Source organism: Mugil cephalus, chromosome 11 (genome assembly GCF_022458985.1).
Source record: "Mugil cephalus isolate CIBA_MC_2020 chromosome 11, CIBA_Mcephalus_1.1, whole genome shotgun sequence".
Taxonomy (NCBI): domain Eukaryota; kingdom Metazoa; phylum Chordata; class Actinopteri; order Mugiliformes; family Mugilidae; genus Mugil; species Mugil cephalus.
Window position 1 is genome coordinate 6,940,834 of NC_061780.1, and position 18,346 is coordinate 6,959,179.

At 41.8% G+C, this 18,346-nt stretch overlaps 2 protein-coding genes across 3 annotated transcripts; one reads left to right on the forward strand and one right to left on the reverse strand.

Annotated features, from left to right (window-relative positions):
• Positions 1-2,938: 2,938 nt before the first annotated feature.
• Positions 2,939-14,097, reverse strand: dedd1 (death effector domain-containing 1). 2 transcript variants are annotated; one of them, XM_047598426.1, is made up of 7 exons: positions 13,947-14,097; positions 13,393-13,590; positions 12,522-13,038; positions 12,275-12,403; positions 12,000-12,143; positions 4,439-4,813; positions 2,939-4,124 (listed from the first exon to the last, which is right to left on the reverse strand). In XM_047598426.1, the coding sequence occupies exons 3-7, from the start codon at positions 12,988-12,990 to the stop codon at positions 4,099-4,101; spliced, it is 1,143 nt and encodes a 380-aa protein (XP_047454382.1). In that variant the 5' UTR covers positions 12,991-13,038; positions 13,393-13,590; positions 13,947-14,097; the 3' UTR covers positions 2,939-4,098. The 2 variants fall into 2 exon arrangements, with proteins under 2 accessions (XP_047454382.1, XP_047454380.1); XM_047598424.1 differs by having other exon boundaries at positions 2,939-4,813.
• A 219-nt stretch (positions 14,098-14,316) lies between these two features.
• rabac1 (Rab acceptor 1 (prenylated)) lies at positions 14,317-17,552 on the forward strand. The gene is made up of 6 exons (XM_047599813.1): positions 14,317-14,478; positions 15,248-15,370; positions 15,575-15,787; positions 16,009-16,106; positions 16,411-16,512; positions 16,661-17,552. The coding sequence occupies exons 2-6, from the start codon at positions 15,255-15,257 to the stop codon at positions 16,747-16,749; spliced, it is 618 nt and encodes a 205-aa protein (XP_047455769.1). The 5' UTR covers positions 14,317-14,478; positions 15,248-15,254; the 3' UTR covers positions 16,750-17,552.
• Positions 17,553-18,346: the final 794 nt, after the last annotated feature.

Below are 18,346 nucleotides of genomic sequence, written 5' to 3' on the forward strand. Positions count from 1 at the left end.
TTTTGCACCCCAATACAATTTGCACCATGGAACACAAAACCACCTCTGATGTCTCTATGAAGTGGTTTAGGCAATAAAGTGAACATTCACTTCACCGAATGTTACTTTGTCCTGTGGTATAAAAATAATAAAAATAAAATAAGGACAAGTTATTCCGCACTGCAGGTAATAGAAAATGAAAACACAAGTTGAAAGTCATCGATTGATTAAAAACAAAAAAAACAATGTGGTTTCATTATTTGCGATATTGGCTCCATCAAGGCATCTGCTGGAGGTTTGAGCTTCCAGTCAGGAGAATCACAAGGCCGTCCTGCCCGGGTCTGTCACTATAGCAACGGGATATTTGACCCATCTATGGAGTCCTTAACTTAGAGGGACCAGGGGGAACTATTGGCTGAGGGCTGTGCTGAGGCTGCAGAGGAGGGCTGATTGTGTTGGTTTTGATGATGAGGTGTGAGATCTGAGGGTCAGCAGCAGCCTGGGTCAAGACGACAGCAGGACCCTGTCCAGCCTCGCTGGGCTGGTACACTCGAGTCCTGTCGTGTTTCAGGCTAACAAACAAAATCCTTCAGGTGTTTGATCATCCTTCATCAGTGCAGCCTAGAATTTTTTTCAAGTAATACAATTGAAATTTTTCCAGAGTTAAATGAAGACTGGTACTGCTCTCACATCAATCTGCACAGAGCTGTTAGCTTAGCTTAGCATAAAGACTGGAAACAGGGAGGAATAACCAGCAGGGAACAAGTCTCCCAAATCAAGAAGCGTCCTGCCACCTGCCAAGAACTACTTTTTTCAGTTTTTATATGGATTGAGCGAATAAGAAATATAGTGTTAGTGGACTTCAAGATGTTTTTGGGAGAAGCTGACAGGTTGCTTAGAACATCTAATGGTGATATTCATCTTGTCAACTCTTAACAAGGCAGCTAATACAATAACGTCACGTAATTCTGCCAAGCTGGGATGTGTTGGTGGTGCCTCTGTCTTGTCCTTGGATATTTGTGAGCGTAATGTTCCTGAGTGCTCCAGATATGCGCCCCAATTTCTCTGACAAACAAATCTCTCATAGTGGCAGGGCCGTCCATGAGGGAGTCATTGTTCAGAGGAGGAACATGGCAGCATCCTTTGAGGTGGACCTCTGTAGTTTTGCAGACTTCTCAGACAGAATGCCGAGGTCTCCCCGTGGGCATCGCATCGCTGGTCTTGCTTTAAGGCTGGGCGTGGTGAGAACCGGTCTTTCAAAAAAAAAAAAATTCTCAGCGTTCCCCAAAGCAGGCCTGGGGCAGTTTAGCTGGCCATCAAACAAGGCACACTCTGAACAGGGTAGAAAGGCCCCATCAGGTTGTTCCCAGAGGCTCGTCCTGCTCACTGTTCTCCATGATGGCACGTCAATAATGAGACTTCATTTGTGCACTCAGCAGCTTTTTAAATGGGGGGGGCGGGTGTTGACAGAGTGCTCTTAACTGACCCAGTAATGGTGGCGTCTTTAAGGAAGCGTGACACGAAAGCAGCGCACTAAATATTTAAAACAAAACACGCGAGAGGCTCAGACTCAGCATCCATTACTGTGCGCACAATAAACGGAATAAATGACATAGTTCTACAGTCAAGTAATCGAAAATAAATGAGTTAATGCCCTGCGCCATCAGGTGTATCAGCATTTCTTCCTGAGGATACTCGAAAGTGACATTATGAACTAATTAGAGAAAGCCAGTGCCAGTACCGGGTTCTTGCTTAGATATTTCATGAGTGAAATAAGGTGGCTCTTCAAAGTGCCCTTTTGTCGACATTTACATTATTTATTCATGTGCTTGAGAATGTGTTGGTGTACATCAGAGGACTTAATTATGTTCAAGCAGGTCCAGAGATGAGTCAAAGGCCTCCTATACCTAATTTACAGGTGCTGTGAAAACATTTATTTTGACTTGGCGCTCCTTATTAAAATAAATCTTGATCAGAAAACTGCACAATTTGACACGACGAAATGAACGTTACGCTTATTTGTGTCTGACCTTAATTAATAGAGTCTGAGGGCTTTGTCCTAACTCTTCACGGTTACACGAATAAAGAAATTTTCTTTTTAAAGCTCAAAGAGAAGTACGCAATCACTGATCTACACAACGGCTGTAATGACATGATCACTGTGATGGAGCAAGGATGGAAGGTTATTTAAAAATTGGTTTGAAACTCCTTAAAATGAAATTTACAGCTGAGAGGCACATACCGCCGACATTCAAAGATTTAAAAAATTACACTTCAGACGCCATCGATAAGAAACTATCTTGGACCTTCAAGCAAGTGAATGGTAGGACAGAAAAAAAAATTGCACAAGGGTAGATAATCTGATAACATGTTTGAAGCACACACCTTCCCTGGGTTTCATCATGCTGACAGCTTAGAGCAAGGAGAAATAATTAAGGAGCTGATCCACAGTGACCTGCATTCGATGAACCTCTTCAGACCACTTGGGGGCAGGGAGAGGGCACATTCCCTTTAATGCAGGTATATAGGGTGGAGGACCAAGAGAAATGACAATTCAGAAAACTGATCAAAATAACACAAACAAGCACGATGACAAAGAGATTCAAGGCAGAGGGATTTCAGAATAGCACTGACGGTTTAAGGTTCCTGTGCGGGCCCCTCTTCAAAGCTTCCTGCAGTATTTGAGGAAAAAGTATTAGGTTATTTGTTATGAAGGTTCTTTAAGTGTCTAACAGTTTGTTTTAAGAATGCAGTTTCCTATTTGACAGGGACAACTCTGGTGACTGAGTTAAATCAGGAGATTTTGAGAAACAGTCGAAGGACTAATGCCCTTCTCTGGCAATATTCACAAGGAAATGTTAATTATAACATATTTAATTATTGGTAGATCACATTTTCTGTCTATTCATACTCGATTTGCACGCAGCTGTTTTGAAATTTAAAAATGCGCATAATCAGATTTAGGCCATCAAAAACCCTTTATTATTCACCAGAAATATGTTTTTTTTAATATATAAAGATTTCAACAACAATAACAAAAAAAATGCTCTACCAAAAGCAAAAACATTTTTTTTTTTTTAACATAAATGTTCCCCTGAATCATATTTTTCTTCCTATGAACGTTACAAACATACGTTAATAAATTTATTTACCAAAAAAGACAGAAAAATAAAGATGGAAATCTGTCCATTGTCCCACTCTCTGCCTGGCCCTGCAGAGACCGGCACTTCAGACACTGTCTGTCTGCTTAAGTCGTGCCTGTATGAAGGGACTTAGAGTGAGGGGCCTTATTGATCGTCTTCTATGAGTGAAGTCCAGGCATTAGTTCCAGCAGGGTGAGTAGACAGCTGTCCATGAGCCACTCTACTGGGCCTACATAGCAGGGCTGAGTGGAGCTGGGATGTGCACTTTTGATTTTGATCTCCCCAACATCACTTCTATTGACCGACGCACTGTCCTGTGCTTTACTTGCTGAGAGAAGCACTTGCTGAGGCCTAGCTGGAAGCCGGGACACAAGCCACCGCTGCATTATCCGGGTTGCTGTTGACAATCTCGTGATGATGAACATTCCATGGTCTGTTGAGAACGAGCCCTAATCCCCGCTGTCATCTACTGGCAACTGTTGCATCCACTGACCACAGCAATTACAAGTTGGGTTATCGTTGTACAGGGGGCTCACACTTCCAGTGTTAGTTATCTAGGTGTGAACTAGGTTCTCTAAAGTTTAACACAAAGGCCGATCTGTAGTGGGAGAAACTCACTTTTCCACCTGTGCACAATTCTTATATTTTTGAATCTCAGCAACCTTTAATAGTTTACTTCGTCCCTTTAATCAGATCAAATAAAGGGGCATCCAAGAAGGTAACTTCAAGTTAACGTCGTCATTTTCCTTCAAGTACAACTTCTCAAATTCAGATGAATAACCAATGGTTGAACATGATTTGTTGGTTATAACAGTCCCTTTACATTTGAGAGCTAGTTGATCTTAGTTGGAATCTAAACTCCCAATATCCCTGTATAAATTTAGGGGCTTACCACTTGATATGGTGGCAGACCTTCTTGTTCATGCTCTGAGGCTAAGAAGAAAGATCCTCAAATGTCCCACTTCCTCCTGGAGTCTTACAAAGTAGCACCTGTGCATAAATCTAAAGGGAAAGCACATCGATCCATAATTAATCATCTTCCACTGACAAGTAATGAGGTTCCAACTAAACATGGACTCAAACTCAAAAAACATAGACGTTTGTTATGAATACAAACAACATATGGTGAGTGCTGCCATCTTGTGGTTATTACGTGAATTGCAACAACAGAAGAAGGCTTTAAAAAATGCTTCCAAACGCACCTGAACCCATAATTTTCATTTATGGTCACTGCTATTCTATTCTCCACGGTTAATATAATACACCCCAAAGAGTCTTACGAGCCTATAAAGCCCGGTGAGTTTCTATGCGCCCACCATTCCTGAAGGGCTGCATTTTGTTGGCACTCAGCAGTCTCCGGCCCTCCTCGTAGTCGTCTTGGTCCACGCTGATCAGAAGGCGGACGCCCTCCGTGCCGGCTGCCATCCTCAGGGAGTCGGTGATGAAGACTCCCTTCAGGGCCTCGAGCAGAGCTCCACTCAGGTAGTCGCCCCAGAAGGCCTCGAGGTTGTCCAGCTCCGTGAACTTGATGTCACAGACGATGGAGCCCAGATCTCTGGCGCGCAGCAGAGAGTTGGCTTGGCTGAACAACTCAAACTGGCGCTCCAGCGGCTGCCGCTTGTCCGAGGAGACGCCGTTGCGAAGAGCCGACTCATGCTCCAGGTATTCAGCCCGGACACGCAGGCGCACGTCTGAAAATGGTAGAGGAAAGAAGCAGTGGTGGGAAAAGGGGGGTGAGGTGGTGGGGGAGCGAACGAGGGGTGAACGTAATCGCAGGGAAAGCGGATGGGAATGATGAGGCGAAGATACAGCGAGGGAAGCGTGGATGAATGGGACAAAAAGAAGACAGACAGAAGTGAAAGTGAAGAAAGATTAGAGAAAAACGTGAAGTCAGATTGGATAGGCCCACGTAACACAAGAGGAGGGATTATGAAGTCAAAACAAAGGGAGGAGAAAGAAGAACATGACAAGTCATTAAAAGATAACTCATGTAGGGTTTCTACATTAATGCATGACTAAGAGCAACACAGTTCCCTGAAGCACATTGTGACAGCTAACTGGACTGAATACTGAAATACTTCAGGAGTTTTCCTTTGTTCAAACTCTGACACATGTATGATGGTGCTGCAGGGCAGAGCAAACTGGTAATGCAGGGCGCAGGCAGACCAACCTGACTGTGTGCATGTTTCTGCTAAATATGGCTACGAGCCCCTCGGTTTGTTCTGGAGAAGACTTCTGTCATGAAGTTGAGAATCAGAAGCAACAGCACAAAAGAAACAAACAAACAAACAAAAAAACTAAAACATTATAGCTGATCCAGGGGTGAAGTTCCTTTTCTCGTCTGCCGGTTACTTTTAAGTGTCAGCCGTTAATTAAAAAGACCAAATCAGAAGAAAAAGAGCACTGTTGCACGATGAGTTTCAGTATGATGGCGCCCACATACAACAAGGCCGCAGCTTTCATGTGAATGGTACATTCAAATGAACTTGGCACCCTGAGAAAGTATCTCAATGAGAGTAAAGAGAGCAACGCAGCAATGCCAAGTCCCAGAGCAGCTCTTTGTTCCAGCCCAGTGTTTTAAGATTCATTCAGATCAAAAATGTGAAATGCTGAGAATAGATAGCTTCTGGAGTTCCACAGTAACAGGATTGGTGGTCATGCAACAGCACAGCGAGAAAGATTAGAGGATACATACTGTACTGAGCAAGAGCAACGCTGAGATCATCTCCCATGTCATTATTCCAGAGCTCCGAGTGGAAACCAGCTGCTGACGACTTTTGCTGCAACAAAAATCCATCTCTCCCACTCAAATCCCTTTAGTAAACAGTATTTTCCAGCAGTGACATCCATTTCTCTAGTAAAACTCATGAATGTTTCATTGCAATGTATTGCAGAGACCTTTGTCTAAGGAGTTTTAGATGTTAATTTCATGTGTCTCCAGCTCTTCCAAAGTATATTTGATGGTCTCAATCAAAGAGACCAGTCAGCTGAAACCTTAAGAAGCAATTTAACAGGTGTCGAGACTCATAATAGATGTGATTCAAATCTTTGGACAAATGGGAAGAATCAGGATGCGTTTCCACATCACATGGATCCAGAGCTGAGTGTGTAAAGCTCATACTCGTGGCTGATGAGAAGACAAAGGCCAAAGTCTCACTTAAACATGTTTGAACTCAGGAGTCACGTCGACCCTCTTTGCATGCCATATTTTGTCTGGGGCTATTGGGAATGACACGAGGCTCAAGAGGGCTGAAGTTTAGAAAATGCCAACATTAGAAATGCAAATGTTGAATTAAAGCATTGATTTTGCATCTCTTAACATTTACAAGAGAGCAAACACTGGCTTTAGCATTCGTGCTTCACAAGTCTCTAATTAGATTACTATGAAAACAGAAGACTGAATCAAATGGGACAATTAATCAATAGGGTTTAATGAATGTTTATAATATGGAAAGTTGCAAATAACATTCAAGTCAAAACCCACTTGCAGATGGAAATAATTCTATTTATCCTATACTTTGTTAACACAAAATAAAATGCAGGCAAAAGGTTTTTATGATATTGTGATAAACAAATATGAATCAGTGTCAATACTAATTGGTCTTGTTCTCTCTTCAGGTGAATCCAGGTGCATTGATCATTGTTAAGTATAGGAGGAAGTTAGGGGACAGTAAAATACAATGCTTATGTTCCATGAGTATGTCACACACATACATTGAGTGTAATAGTGGAACAATTGGTTTAGAATAGCACTAGGTGTTATATGGAAACTCTACTGCTGAGATGGGAAATACTGCATAGAAAACCACTGAATGTCTAGAGAATAATACAAAACTACAAAAATAGAATATTCCTAGTGGAAGTAGGTTTTATGGTCATTTTTTTTCTAAGGTAACCACAAAGTTACACACTCGTCACCACCAGAAACACACTATATAATACTTTACTATAAGCATGTTGGTGGATGCATCATGTTGGGGGTGTGCTCTATTGGTTATGGAAGTAGAGGGTAAATTCAATGCAACAAAACTCAAAGAAAACCTTAAGAAATACCTGCAACAATCTCAAATTTATTTTTTTTAGCACAATCATCTACAAATATATACAGATTTGTTTTTACTTTCAATTTGCTCATTCGTCCAATCAGATTCAATTGAGCAAAACAATTAAAAACACATCCAAAGTTGAAGGGATTGAAAATGGTTTTCTGTCTGCGTGTACATCGGGTTCTTTAAAGCACAATGACAAATCAGGAATGACAGGGTGTGTTAATGTACTACAGAATTTTGCATCTTAAACTATGGTCAAACATTTTTTACAATATTTTGTAGGGAAAGTACGGAATATTAAGTTAAGGTGCTGTTAACAATTTGACCTTTTGGATCCTTTACACTGTGTGAGAGCTGGAGCTACAATAAACAGCCACCCTTCATGCAATTACTGTATTTATGGATGGCCTTCATTTTCGCTTTCTCATTTCATACTGAGCAGGATGGAGGTAGAGATAGTGACACTCAGGAGAAGGCCATTTAAAACCACAGGAACACAGTGATAGCCATTTTGTTAGGGTTACAGAGCACTTCACGCTTCATCAGACACAGAGACATCCACTTAGACAGGACATTAGGAAGCACAGCTTTCATTTTCTCACTTTAAACACCAAGCCCGTTTGGCTTCCTCATCTCACCCCACAGAAGAAGGAAAAAAAAAAAAAAAAAAAAAGTTTAAGTACCCATTTACGAGGAGTCACTTGGCACGGAGAGCTTCAACTCTTTATCGATCCGTTTTTCTGCTGAACGACTGACCAACAGAGTGGAGAGTTAGGGGAGCACTGAGAGACAGGCAGACAGAACTCTCTCTTTTCCCCATAGACAAAAATCACTCTGTACCATTTTGCGTAGTTTGAACATTTAGTGTTCGTTCTCTCCCTCTCTTTGTGTGTAAGGATACTGTTTCCTGACACACAGGTTGGTCTGTTTAGAACTGCGAACACAGAGAAAGGAGAAAAAGAGAAAAGAGACAAGCACAAGTGGGTTGGATATCTGTTGACTGGGTTGTTTCTTTTTCAACATCAAGCAGGCATGGCACAGCACTCACTTCTCTTAGTTGCAATGAGGTTTGAGTAAGGCCAATAGGTGGTATTGACAAGTTAATCGGCTCAGAAATACTGTAAATCTACGATATAACATGGCAGTGTCTAAGTGGGGTGCTTGGAATAACTCTTGCCTTGACCAATCCCCTTACCCTCACCTTCACCAACCCATTATACGAGCCCCAACTGTAACATTAATCAGCAGCGTCCATTAAACCAAGGGAGGGCCTTCACAAGCACCCCATTAAGACAGCACAAAAACACGACTGAGCTGCAGCTACAAAGACCTTATGGGCATTTGTAACAGCAGTTGTCATTGTCAGAATGTAATTGAGACACTTGATTGAAAATGACCTGAGAGATGAATCATGACAAGAAAGAGTATTTGAGGTCTGTTTAAAAGCTAGAGGCCAGCATTGGACTGAACCGCCCTATCTATCTCTGCTCCGTCTAGACAAACGCACACCAGGGCTCACACGGGACACAGAGATAAGATACAGCATGAGCTTCCTTCAGCAGAGCACTGTTTGGTTGTATTCCTCACAACTGCTTGAGTAAAGAGGTTTCACAAGCATTTTTTTTTTTTCCAGCAGTCTGTTGGCAGCCATTTTAGATTCTCTAAAGAGGAATAGGAGTCCGTACAGATGGATAGAAATCTAATACCAATTAGTATTTTTGTAACTCGAGACTCCAGATCTGGCTCATGTGAAGTATTAGTGAGCCAAACTCTCAAGGCAAACGTTTATTCATTGAAATGAGGACTTTGCGAGGGAAACGAGCTTCAAAAGGTTTCCTTCGTGCAATGTTAACCAGCAGGTTTCACAAACACGGCCAACATAGTTCTGTTTTGTCTTTGCAGGTTAGAATGAAGTTCATTTAAACCATAGTCATAAGTAACATGAAAACCATTTGTCACATCTTTGTTTGGTTACTTTTTCTTTCCCTCACTTAAACGTTATCACACACTCAGCAATGTTTTCTGCACTATTTGAGAATGAGAGCTCACGCTGCCTCGTACAAGTCACGGGATGACTTTTATTTATAAAACTCTCCTTGGTGTGGACCCGTCCTACCTGGGAAACTACTTGATGAGGAACCAAGGTCACCGTGCCCTACCATCGTCTGACTTCCTTACACTGACTGTCCCCTGAGTGTTCACAGAAATGTGAAAATGGGCATTTCGCTATGCTGCTCCCTATGCTTGGAATTCCTCGCAGGCCGTCCTAAAATTGCCTGATCGGATCCCGTTTGACAGCTTTGTTGCAATTCTCAAAGAGAAGGAACTTGAAAGCATTGGGGTTTGTCCCTGCTTTTACCAAACCTACTGATTTTATTTGTATCTATGATTTGTATCTATGTAATTTGCTGCCTCTGGGCCAGGTCGTTTTTGCAAAAGAAATTCTCCATCTCAATGAGCTCATCTGGTTAAATAAAGGATTAATAAAAACAAAATAAATAAATAAAATAAAAAGTCTGATGAGTCCCTATATCAGAGCTCACATGGGGCATTCAGCCTTGTTTGGTTATTTTCTTTAACCACTGCTAAAGTTAAATGTTACCCCAGCATGATTCTGTCCATACATCCGTTGGCAGCCATTTTAGAGTCTTTTCTGTTTCTACCATCATATATTTTAATAACTGCAATATAATTTTGACGCAGGGTAGACATTTTTTTTTACAACACAGGCACAGATATATCCCCTGAGAGTTTTCAAATTACGTTATAGTCTTGCAAATGATCAAACAACAAAGAATACAAGCAATCCCAGACACAGAAGCAGTATGTTGGCCATATTTGTGAAAATATGTCAAGGTCATCAGGTTCTTTACCCAGAGAGAATACACGGGAATTCGATCAAATAGATCAAGTTGGATGAGGGTTTTCAGAGACTTTTGTATTTTCGGGCATGTTGCCTTTTTACGTCAGCCAAGACACCTCTTAGAAAGATTTGTGGCTTGCTGCTGAAGACTCTGTCAGTTCTGTGAAACATTGACACCAACACTGTCAGAAATAGGCAGGAGTCTAAAATCTCAAACTGAAGATTTTCTTGTCCAAAGTGCACAACACTAAAGAACATTACAAGATGATTGTTTGAGAGCAAATTATGTTTTCTGAGGGAGACAGGGTAGGGAGCAGCTACATTATGATAGACAAGCATCGTATACAGAGCAAAGCACCAACCCCTGTAGTAACCAGGGGGAGAGCCTCTTTTACCTTAGGCATCGGCCCAGACTTGTGAGAGAGCGCATGACTGAGTTGATCACGCACACTGCAGTATGTATGGACAGAGTGGAGTGACAGACTGTTTTGTTTTGTTCCTCAGTCTCCCCCTCTGTTTCCATGATCCATTGTGTCATAGGTTACTCGATCTGATTCACAATCCTGAGTCAACCTGGTGGAATCAAATGTGGAGTCAAGACAGCAACATGTTTATAGGCACAGGCACATCATTCATCCTGAAAAGCTACGAACGGCTGTCTTTGTGATTAAAGGGTTTCTTAACATCGAGTCAGAATCATTAGGCTTTTGCTGAGGTAAGAATTTCTGACCAAAAGCGAATGGACTTCAAAAAGGAAATGTCTGTCTGCATGAATAACTAAGCAAACTTTAAACAAAGAGCGGCTGATATTAGTGGATCTCTTATTTGTTTGTGCTGAAAGAATTAGCATTGATTAATTGAAAGGCAAGCAATAGTTGAAATATGGAACAGGACGTGGACAATGGATGCGGTGCAACTTTTCAGTGGAGTTAGACTGTTTTCGAACAACTGCTCAAAACAATTTTTCAAAATATGTAAGGTTTGGCGAGTTTGGATCAAGCTCAATAGTAAAGCAGAACAATGGCTGCATTTGGTGGTGACTAGACTGGACACTTGTATCAAAAGTATAGGCAAAAGGACAGGAAACAGCCTACCAATCTGCAGTCTTATGAACAGCAGCAGTTGAACATAGTCCAGTGGGTTAGAGGAAAGGTGAAATGATGGAGAAACAATGTAAAGAAGGACCATGTGGAGAAATGGATAAGGCAACCAAACCTTTCTGATGTTGTGTTTAATTAGACGAGACAGAGATACTGTCTCAACAAGGTTAGAGCATAACAATGAAAGCACGACAGGATGTGAAAGACTTGTCATAATAAGAATGATGGTAGTCAAGTCAAAGCAAACTATTTTTAAGATTATATTATGTGTGTGTTCAATAGTTGTATTGATTGTTATGAACATTTATTGCTCGAGTTGTAAATTCCACCATGTCTGTGTTGCACACACAATAAATACATTTCTGGTGCCACGAGACACCAAATTGACATGCCGGGCTTATGTTAAAAAAAAATAAACAGAATTTAAAATTCGTATATTTTTCAGTGACACTTGAACACCTGATGGAGATGTTCTGCATTTATGTTGTGCAGTAGACATGTCAAAAGTCAAAGTAAAGCCACATTTACTACTAGTAAAATTATTAGTAGCTTCACACAGACATTTTCACAAAGAGTAAAAACACACTGGTTCATGTGTTTTGAGATTAACATATGATCATCAAGAAAAAAGTATTGGGATGCAAACTGTATAATGCAGGCTGAGGTTCGGTATACGCATGAGAACAACATCAGAGTTGAGGAGACAAAATGGGAAATGTGATGAAGCAGGGAAAGGTGTTAATAGGCTGAAAATAAGATATTGTTTGCAACTAAAAGGAGGAGAAACAATCAGTCAGGGAAAAAAAATGGCAAGAGGTGTGTTCTTCTTGAGGCAACAGGTTAACAATGCACGGGCTACACTTACCGCAAGACACTTTATGAGGTGCTGGTGTTGGAGGCAGTGGCTGGCTCTGTCTGTTGGTTTTCTTGGGTCTACGGCTCCAGCCGTTTCCCCTCCTCCTCTTCCTCCGCCTCGTAGGAGGCGGCACAGCCATAGGAGGGTAAATACCTTACAGAAAATATGCTATGAGTTTGTGAAATTGTGCCAGTAAGAGTATGTAAGTTAACTAATTAAAAGGTTTGTGAAAAGGGTGTAGCCGATACTTCAGTGAGCTAAATGTGGTACTACAGTGCACTTACCAGTTCTCAATTGCTGTGTGAAAGACGGAAGAGGCGTTTCTGTCTGTCTCCAGCAGGGTCGCATTCCAGAGGCACACATCAACTCTCTGCTCTCTACGCCATAAGTGTGTCCAGTTCTCTCTGGAGACACTAAAAAGCATAAAAACATAGATTATTATTCGTTAGGATACAACCATTTGGAAATTATTTGGTAATGAAAGACACAAGTCAGCATAGAGCGGCCACAGTGGAGAATATCGATCCTCACCTGTCCTCCTTTTCTTATGGGACACTAAAGGCAGCAGATCATGCCGGGTAAGGACTCTGAGTAGTTGGAGTAGTGGCTCCAGGTTACCGTCACCAAGGTATCCCCTCCTCTCAAACTCTAGCAAGAGCTCAAGGCCACCCCTGGTCTTGTAGTCGTCCACCTGCCGAGTCTCTTGAGGTTTTAACCGCATCCACGCTTTTAAAAGCTCTGGACTCGGGGTGACACCTGAATCATTTGGGTCATCCTCACAGGGCTCGACCGTCCAGCCTGCTGGATCGAGAGGGTGTGGCGCAGTGCTGGTTTCATGTAGAAGAAAGGACAGCACCTCAACATCTGTCTCGGTCAGGTGAGAACCAACTATTTCAAAGACTTCGTGGAGAGACAACATCCCATAGAAGTTGAGGCACTCGGTTTCATCCCAGTAAAGTGAGTCCCTGAGTGGGTACACCGGGTGATGCACTGCAGCCATAATTAGAGTTTTCTATAGCACCTCTCCAACTTCCCACCTGTGACAGGACTGGACACAAAAAGACAATTATTACTTTCAACAAACACTTGTAATTTACAAGTAAATATTCAAGTATGCAGTCACTACATTTTATGAGACTGACAACTGAAGCTGACAACCAACTGCAAAGTATACTCGGCTGAACACAATACAGCAGAAAGTTTCTAAGTTGCAAAGTCATTGACGGGCTTGATAACGGCGTCTCAATAAAGGGAAGTGGAAGCCAGTGTAGCTACACTGACCGTAAATTAGCATTTAGTAAAACAACAAGCCGTTTGTGGTATGTGGCAAGGAGCTAACGCTGAAGCATTGAGTCGGTACTCAAAGCTACAGCGAGTTAAGGTCTGTTTACAGCAGGCCTACCTATTTACGCCGTCAGCTCGAAGTTATCTCGGTACATGCACCGTCAAATGTCCGCCGTGAATATTGTTGTCGTCGTTTCAAACTGTGTGTACTGAACCGACTGGAGGCCGAAGACACTCGCCGTTTCTTCACAGGCCGAGCAGCAACCGGTGGAGCAAATCCTCCCCCTGTACAAGTTACGTAACCAGTCACGTTTCTCTGAGGGAGGAAAAAAAAAAACAACACAACAAGCGTTCAACTGTCACTGCAAACAGCCGTGTAGCTAAAATAAGCAACGTAACATTTACAAGCGGTGTTACACAGAGTGTATTGTTGCATATTTAACCGAAATGACGTTTATTCTGAGCTGACTTTACGTACATTTATATTTGCGATAACGGATATCACTAGCTAAGTTAGCTAATAACGGCAGTTTACGGTTAGCTACGTGCAAACCGTAAAAACAGCGAGCAATGGGTCACGAAAAAAACAACAGAATGTAGCATAAGCGTGTTCAAAGCACCGTGAGGGCGACATTTATAAAAAAAAAAATAATACACTTAGTGTCGACTTACCTTCTTTGAGCGTTAATTCCGATGGGCGACCTGTCAACTCCCATAGCAGCGCACAGCAACGACGCCAGGATGGACTCGACCAATCAGAGCGCTCCAACTGCATGTTGACGTATCGTCACGTTTTTCTAACACCGACGTCAGGTCAGATCTTCTGTGAGGCCTCCTCATTAAATCTACCCAGCTGAAAACACATAACTGATCCCAAGACGGTTACTGTGCTTCTTTTGTCTCAGCTGTAACGCCAAAAACACCAGTAAAAAAATAACAAAGACTAGCAATACATTTTAAGCTTTCTGAGGGTTAAGTACAATAAATAAATAAATAAAATAAGCATGAAAAGAGCTATTTGTCTGACAGAGGCAAGTATTGTTGTCGTAAGGGGCAAACTTGAGGCGGAGGATGAATATGTTGACGTGGCCAGTATGTGGCGCTGTTTGGCACCAGTGCTGTAGTAAGTTAAGTAATAGCCACATCACATCCGTCACACAGCAGAGCAACAACAGATCTGAAGCAGTTCAGTGGAACTTCTGATGTGAGTATTTTCGCTTAAACAGTGGTAGATTTCAGACTTTCAGTAGTTTCACTGCCTGTGCAGGCTGAGTGCTATTTGTCTTCGTTTAAAACGTGTATTTGGGTGTTAGAAATCTTTACATATCCGCCTGGAGCAACGTTGACATGAATGTTAGCAGAGGCGCTAGCTATGGTAATTTATTAACAACAATCCGGCTAAGTTGTTTTCGCCACACTTATCAATATCCAGCAGCGCACATATTTACAGATTTTCGAAAAGCTGTCTCGTTTAGTCCCTTCGTAAATCGAGTAGCTGTGTTTGTTTGGCAGTAACAACTTGTTAAACATCCTGGTGGTTTTGCGATGTGGCAGTGACCAAGCCCTGGGTTGACTAAAAATTTCCACTGCTCAAATGCTGCATCGTAAAAAAGCTTAACTACCGGTACATTTCTGGGCTGTGTGAAGTTCAGATTTGTATCTTTGAACCTGGCGTAATCAAGTTTTTTACAGCTGGATCAGATGTTACAATAATAAAGCAATGTAAATAAACCAAATGCAGTCACTTGATCTTTGGTATTTTGGGTTTAATAACTATCTTAAACTATCTTAATCTTAAGTCATATTTGATGATTGGTGCTACTATTATGCCCACGATTTTTTGTTGGTACCAAAAAGCATCTGATTCCTCCAGTGGAAAAAAAAAAAATTAAATTAAATTAACTCGTGTCAGTAACAACATTTTTCCGCATGATATTCATTTTCACGTTTCCCCACTGACTGATCCTGGACAGTCTGTAGATGTCATCCGGAGCACCAAAGGGTGAGAACTGTCTCGTAGACATGGACAGCAAGGCTGGAGATCTGTTCACTGCTGAGGATGCACACCCAACCGGCACCGGTGGAGTCCTGTCAAAGTAAGAGATGATATGTTCTCACAGATTTGTCACAGAGTTGTAATGCCAATAATGTTTTACAAAAGAGGTAATTATTCGTTGCACAAATCTACTTTTATTGCTCTGTAGTTTGCAGGGCGGCCAAGTGATACTGTTAGTTTTACGTTTGTTTAACTGTCTTTTATTATTTATTCAATTCTGAATGTTTTCGTCTTATTTTTGTAGGCTCTGGCTGCCCAAAGGCTTCTCAGCCAGCATGGCTAAAGAGTGGATCGACAGACGCCGGCTGTCCATCCGACCGTGGGCCAGCTTTGTGGACCAGCGCAAGTTTTCAAAACCCCGCAACTTTGGAGAGTTGTGTCAGAGGGTGGTGAAAAATGTGGAAACCTATAACAGCAACTACACCTTCATCTTTCTGGGTCTCATCCTCTACTGCATGTAAGGCCTAGGAGTTTGTCTACTTTTGTTTTGTCTCTGAGAACATTTACTTACAGGTCTGTCCAGGTGTTACTCCTACAGGAACTGTTAGATGGAGTTTTATTAAGAATCGTCCAGCTTGCTATTAAAAAAAAATGCCAGAGCGTGGAATTGGTGTAATAAGCTTTAAATGAAGTCCATCTGCATCGTTTTGATTGTCCTGTTGATTTTCTACTCTACAGTATCAGCTCGCCCATGCTACTCATTGCCTTGGCTGTGTTTGCTGGTGCCTTCTACATAATCCACCTCAAGTCACTGGAATCCAAACTGGTTCTTCTAGGTGAGTAACGCTGCCACAAAAGCTTCTACTTGAGTGAATAATTATTTAATGTTTATATTTAATATTTTTTAGCAATTTTTAAATTTTGTGTGTAAATTCAAATGAACAAACATTATGAAATTAACTTAATGCAAATGTTAAAGAGCTAAATCTAGCTTTAGCTTTAAGTGTGCCAGGGTCTAAATAATAAAATACATCACTGAGATGATTTGAATCTTTTCTAGTAAACTGCATCTTCATGAGGCAGCACAAAACCATTTCTAATGAGTGCAGTAATATACTATATATGTTGTCAACTCTTCAGGCAGGGAACTAACCGTCCCTCACCAGTTGAGTCTGGCTGGAGCCGTCTCTCTGCCTGTGTTCTGGTTGGCTGGAGCTGGAGCCGCAGTGTTTTGGGTTTTAGGTGAGCCAAACCACATTATTGTCTCTTATTATGCAATGTCATTATTCTTACTATTATTATGCAGGAATCTATGTAAGGTCAAAGACCAACCTTTCTTGTTATTCTTTCTCTTCACTTCCCGTTTTCCTTCCGCCACGTGTCGTCTCAGGAGCAACGCTGTTCGTGATTGGCTCTCACGCTGCGCTCCGTGAGCTGGAGGGATCTGACATGGAAGAGCTGCTCATGGAGTCCGTGTGAAGAGCAGCAGGTGCTGGTCACCAGTGAAGGTTTGAGGATAAGCTTCCCCTGGGTCTGTTCCTTAACTTTGTGTGTGTTTTCCCTGTATATTAACTGTGCCATTGTAAATGCGCCTTGTCTTGCCTCTGCAATAATTGTTGTTACAGTCCACTTTATAGCATTTATCCTGCACATAACTCTACAGGAAAACAAATTATGTACATGAATCCAAGCACACAGATTACATGCCTTTAACTACAAATTTTAAACCTGGGATGCCTCTGATTTGTGTCAAATAGCCTCCGACTTCCTTCAATGGCTTTTATATGATGACTTATCTTCCAACTTATTAATCTCTTCGTGGACCATCTGTGCTGTACTCTCCGCTATGCTGTAGATATCATGGGAAATAACATTCTGTCTGACACAAATATTATGATCTGAAAATGTATATGTAATAGACATACTACTAAAATGCTACTTAATGATTCATTTTCCAAAGGAAAAGTGCCATATATATGCTTTAAATTATGTCTAGTTAAGGTGCATACATAAAATTATTTTTTTTTCATTTGAGAAAATGTGACAACAAATTTAGTAAGACACCTTAAACGTTCAATACTTAATTACGGTACTTTTTATAAGAATGAGGGAATAAGACTTTGTTGATTGCGCATATTTATCGGCTTTGCTTGGAACAGTCAGGTCTGAAGTCATGTAAACACTTTTTTTTTGTAAATTCATCATTCATGACTTCACATTTTAATGTAAGTCGGGTGTTTTGTATTCAAACTTCGGAAGTGCAATAAACCTTTTAAAGCCCAGTTCGCAGTTTATTTTTTCTGATCCAGTCAAGTATGTGTTTTCATTCAGTTAATTCTACTTCTTTTTGTGCTGCCATAGCAGGAGTCGCTGCGAACTCAGTGGCCCTCAACACTTGTCATTATTCTGGTCCGGTCTGAATACACAACGGAACGGGACGCTTGCAACACTCTTCTTCTTTTTCTCTAGTACACCAGACACTGCAGCGCTCACCAACCCCCTCTGGTCCCCCCCTCTTGTCCCCCCCCCATTCATGTGACCCCTCTGACCTGTGCTCTGTGACAGCACAGCTAAAGGACCCCATGCTCAGGTTGCCATGGCAATGACCTTGGAGGGCCCCAGTCAGACACACACTCATCCACAGGCACACTCGCTTACACACTGCGGCAAAGGCAAGCGATCGATATTCTATTATACGTAGGGTGGCGAGGAGGGGGGGAGGAGAGGAGAGTCGCACTGCAGTGAGCTCACTGCAGAGACACGGGGGAAATTAGAACGAGGGTGAGAGTGTGAGCGTGTTTGTCAGTGAGAGTGACAGAAAGTGGGTGTGCGTTTGTGTGTATGTATGAGCTGGAGACAGCACGTTTGTCATTGGACAGCGGTGGAGCAGTTCCAGAAAGTTTGCGGGTTTCTCACTTGAAGGGATGAGATTGTCTCTGAATGTGGCAAAGTGACCTCTGACAGACTCTCAAGATATAGGGCATTATATCATGTATAATTAATTTGACTTGTGTACTGCCTGGGCAATAAGAAGTTCATTTAATATAAATGACCCTTGAGGCACAGAGAAGTAGCA

Bases quoted from the DNA above. Each gene is read 5' to 3' on its own strand.
- dedd1 (XM_047598424.1), bottom strand. From the start codon at position 12,990: ATGGCTGCAGTGCATCACCCGGTGTACCCACTCAGGGACTCACTTTAC. The intron at 12,404-12,521 runs GTGAGGATCGAT...TATGCTTTTTAG, and splicing joins CCATAAGAAAAGGAGGACAG to TGTCTCCAGAGAGAACTGGA. The intron at 4,814-11,999 runs GTAAGTGTAGCC...TACCATTTTCAG, and splicing joins ACCTCATAAAGTGTCTTGCG to ACGTGCGCCTGCGTGTCCGG.
- rabac1 (XM_047599813.1), top strand. From the start codon at position 15,255: ATGTCATCCGGAGCACCAAAGGGTGAGAACTGTCTCGTAGACATGGAC. The intron at 15,788-16,008 runs GTAAGGCCTAGG...TCTACTCTACAG, and splicing joins GGTCTCATCCTCTACTGCAT to TATCAGCTCGCCCATGCTAC. The intron at 16,513-16,660 runs GTGAGCCAAACC...GTGTCGTCTCAG, and splicing joins CGCAGTGTTTTGGGTTTTAG to GAGCAACGCTGTTCGTGATT.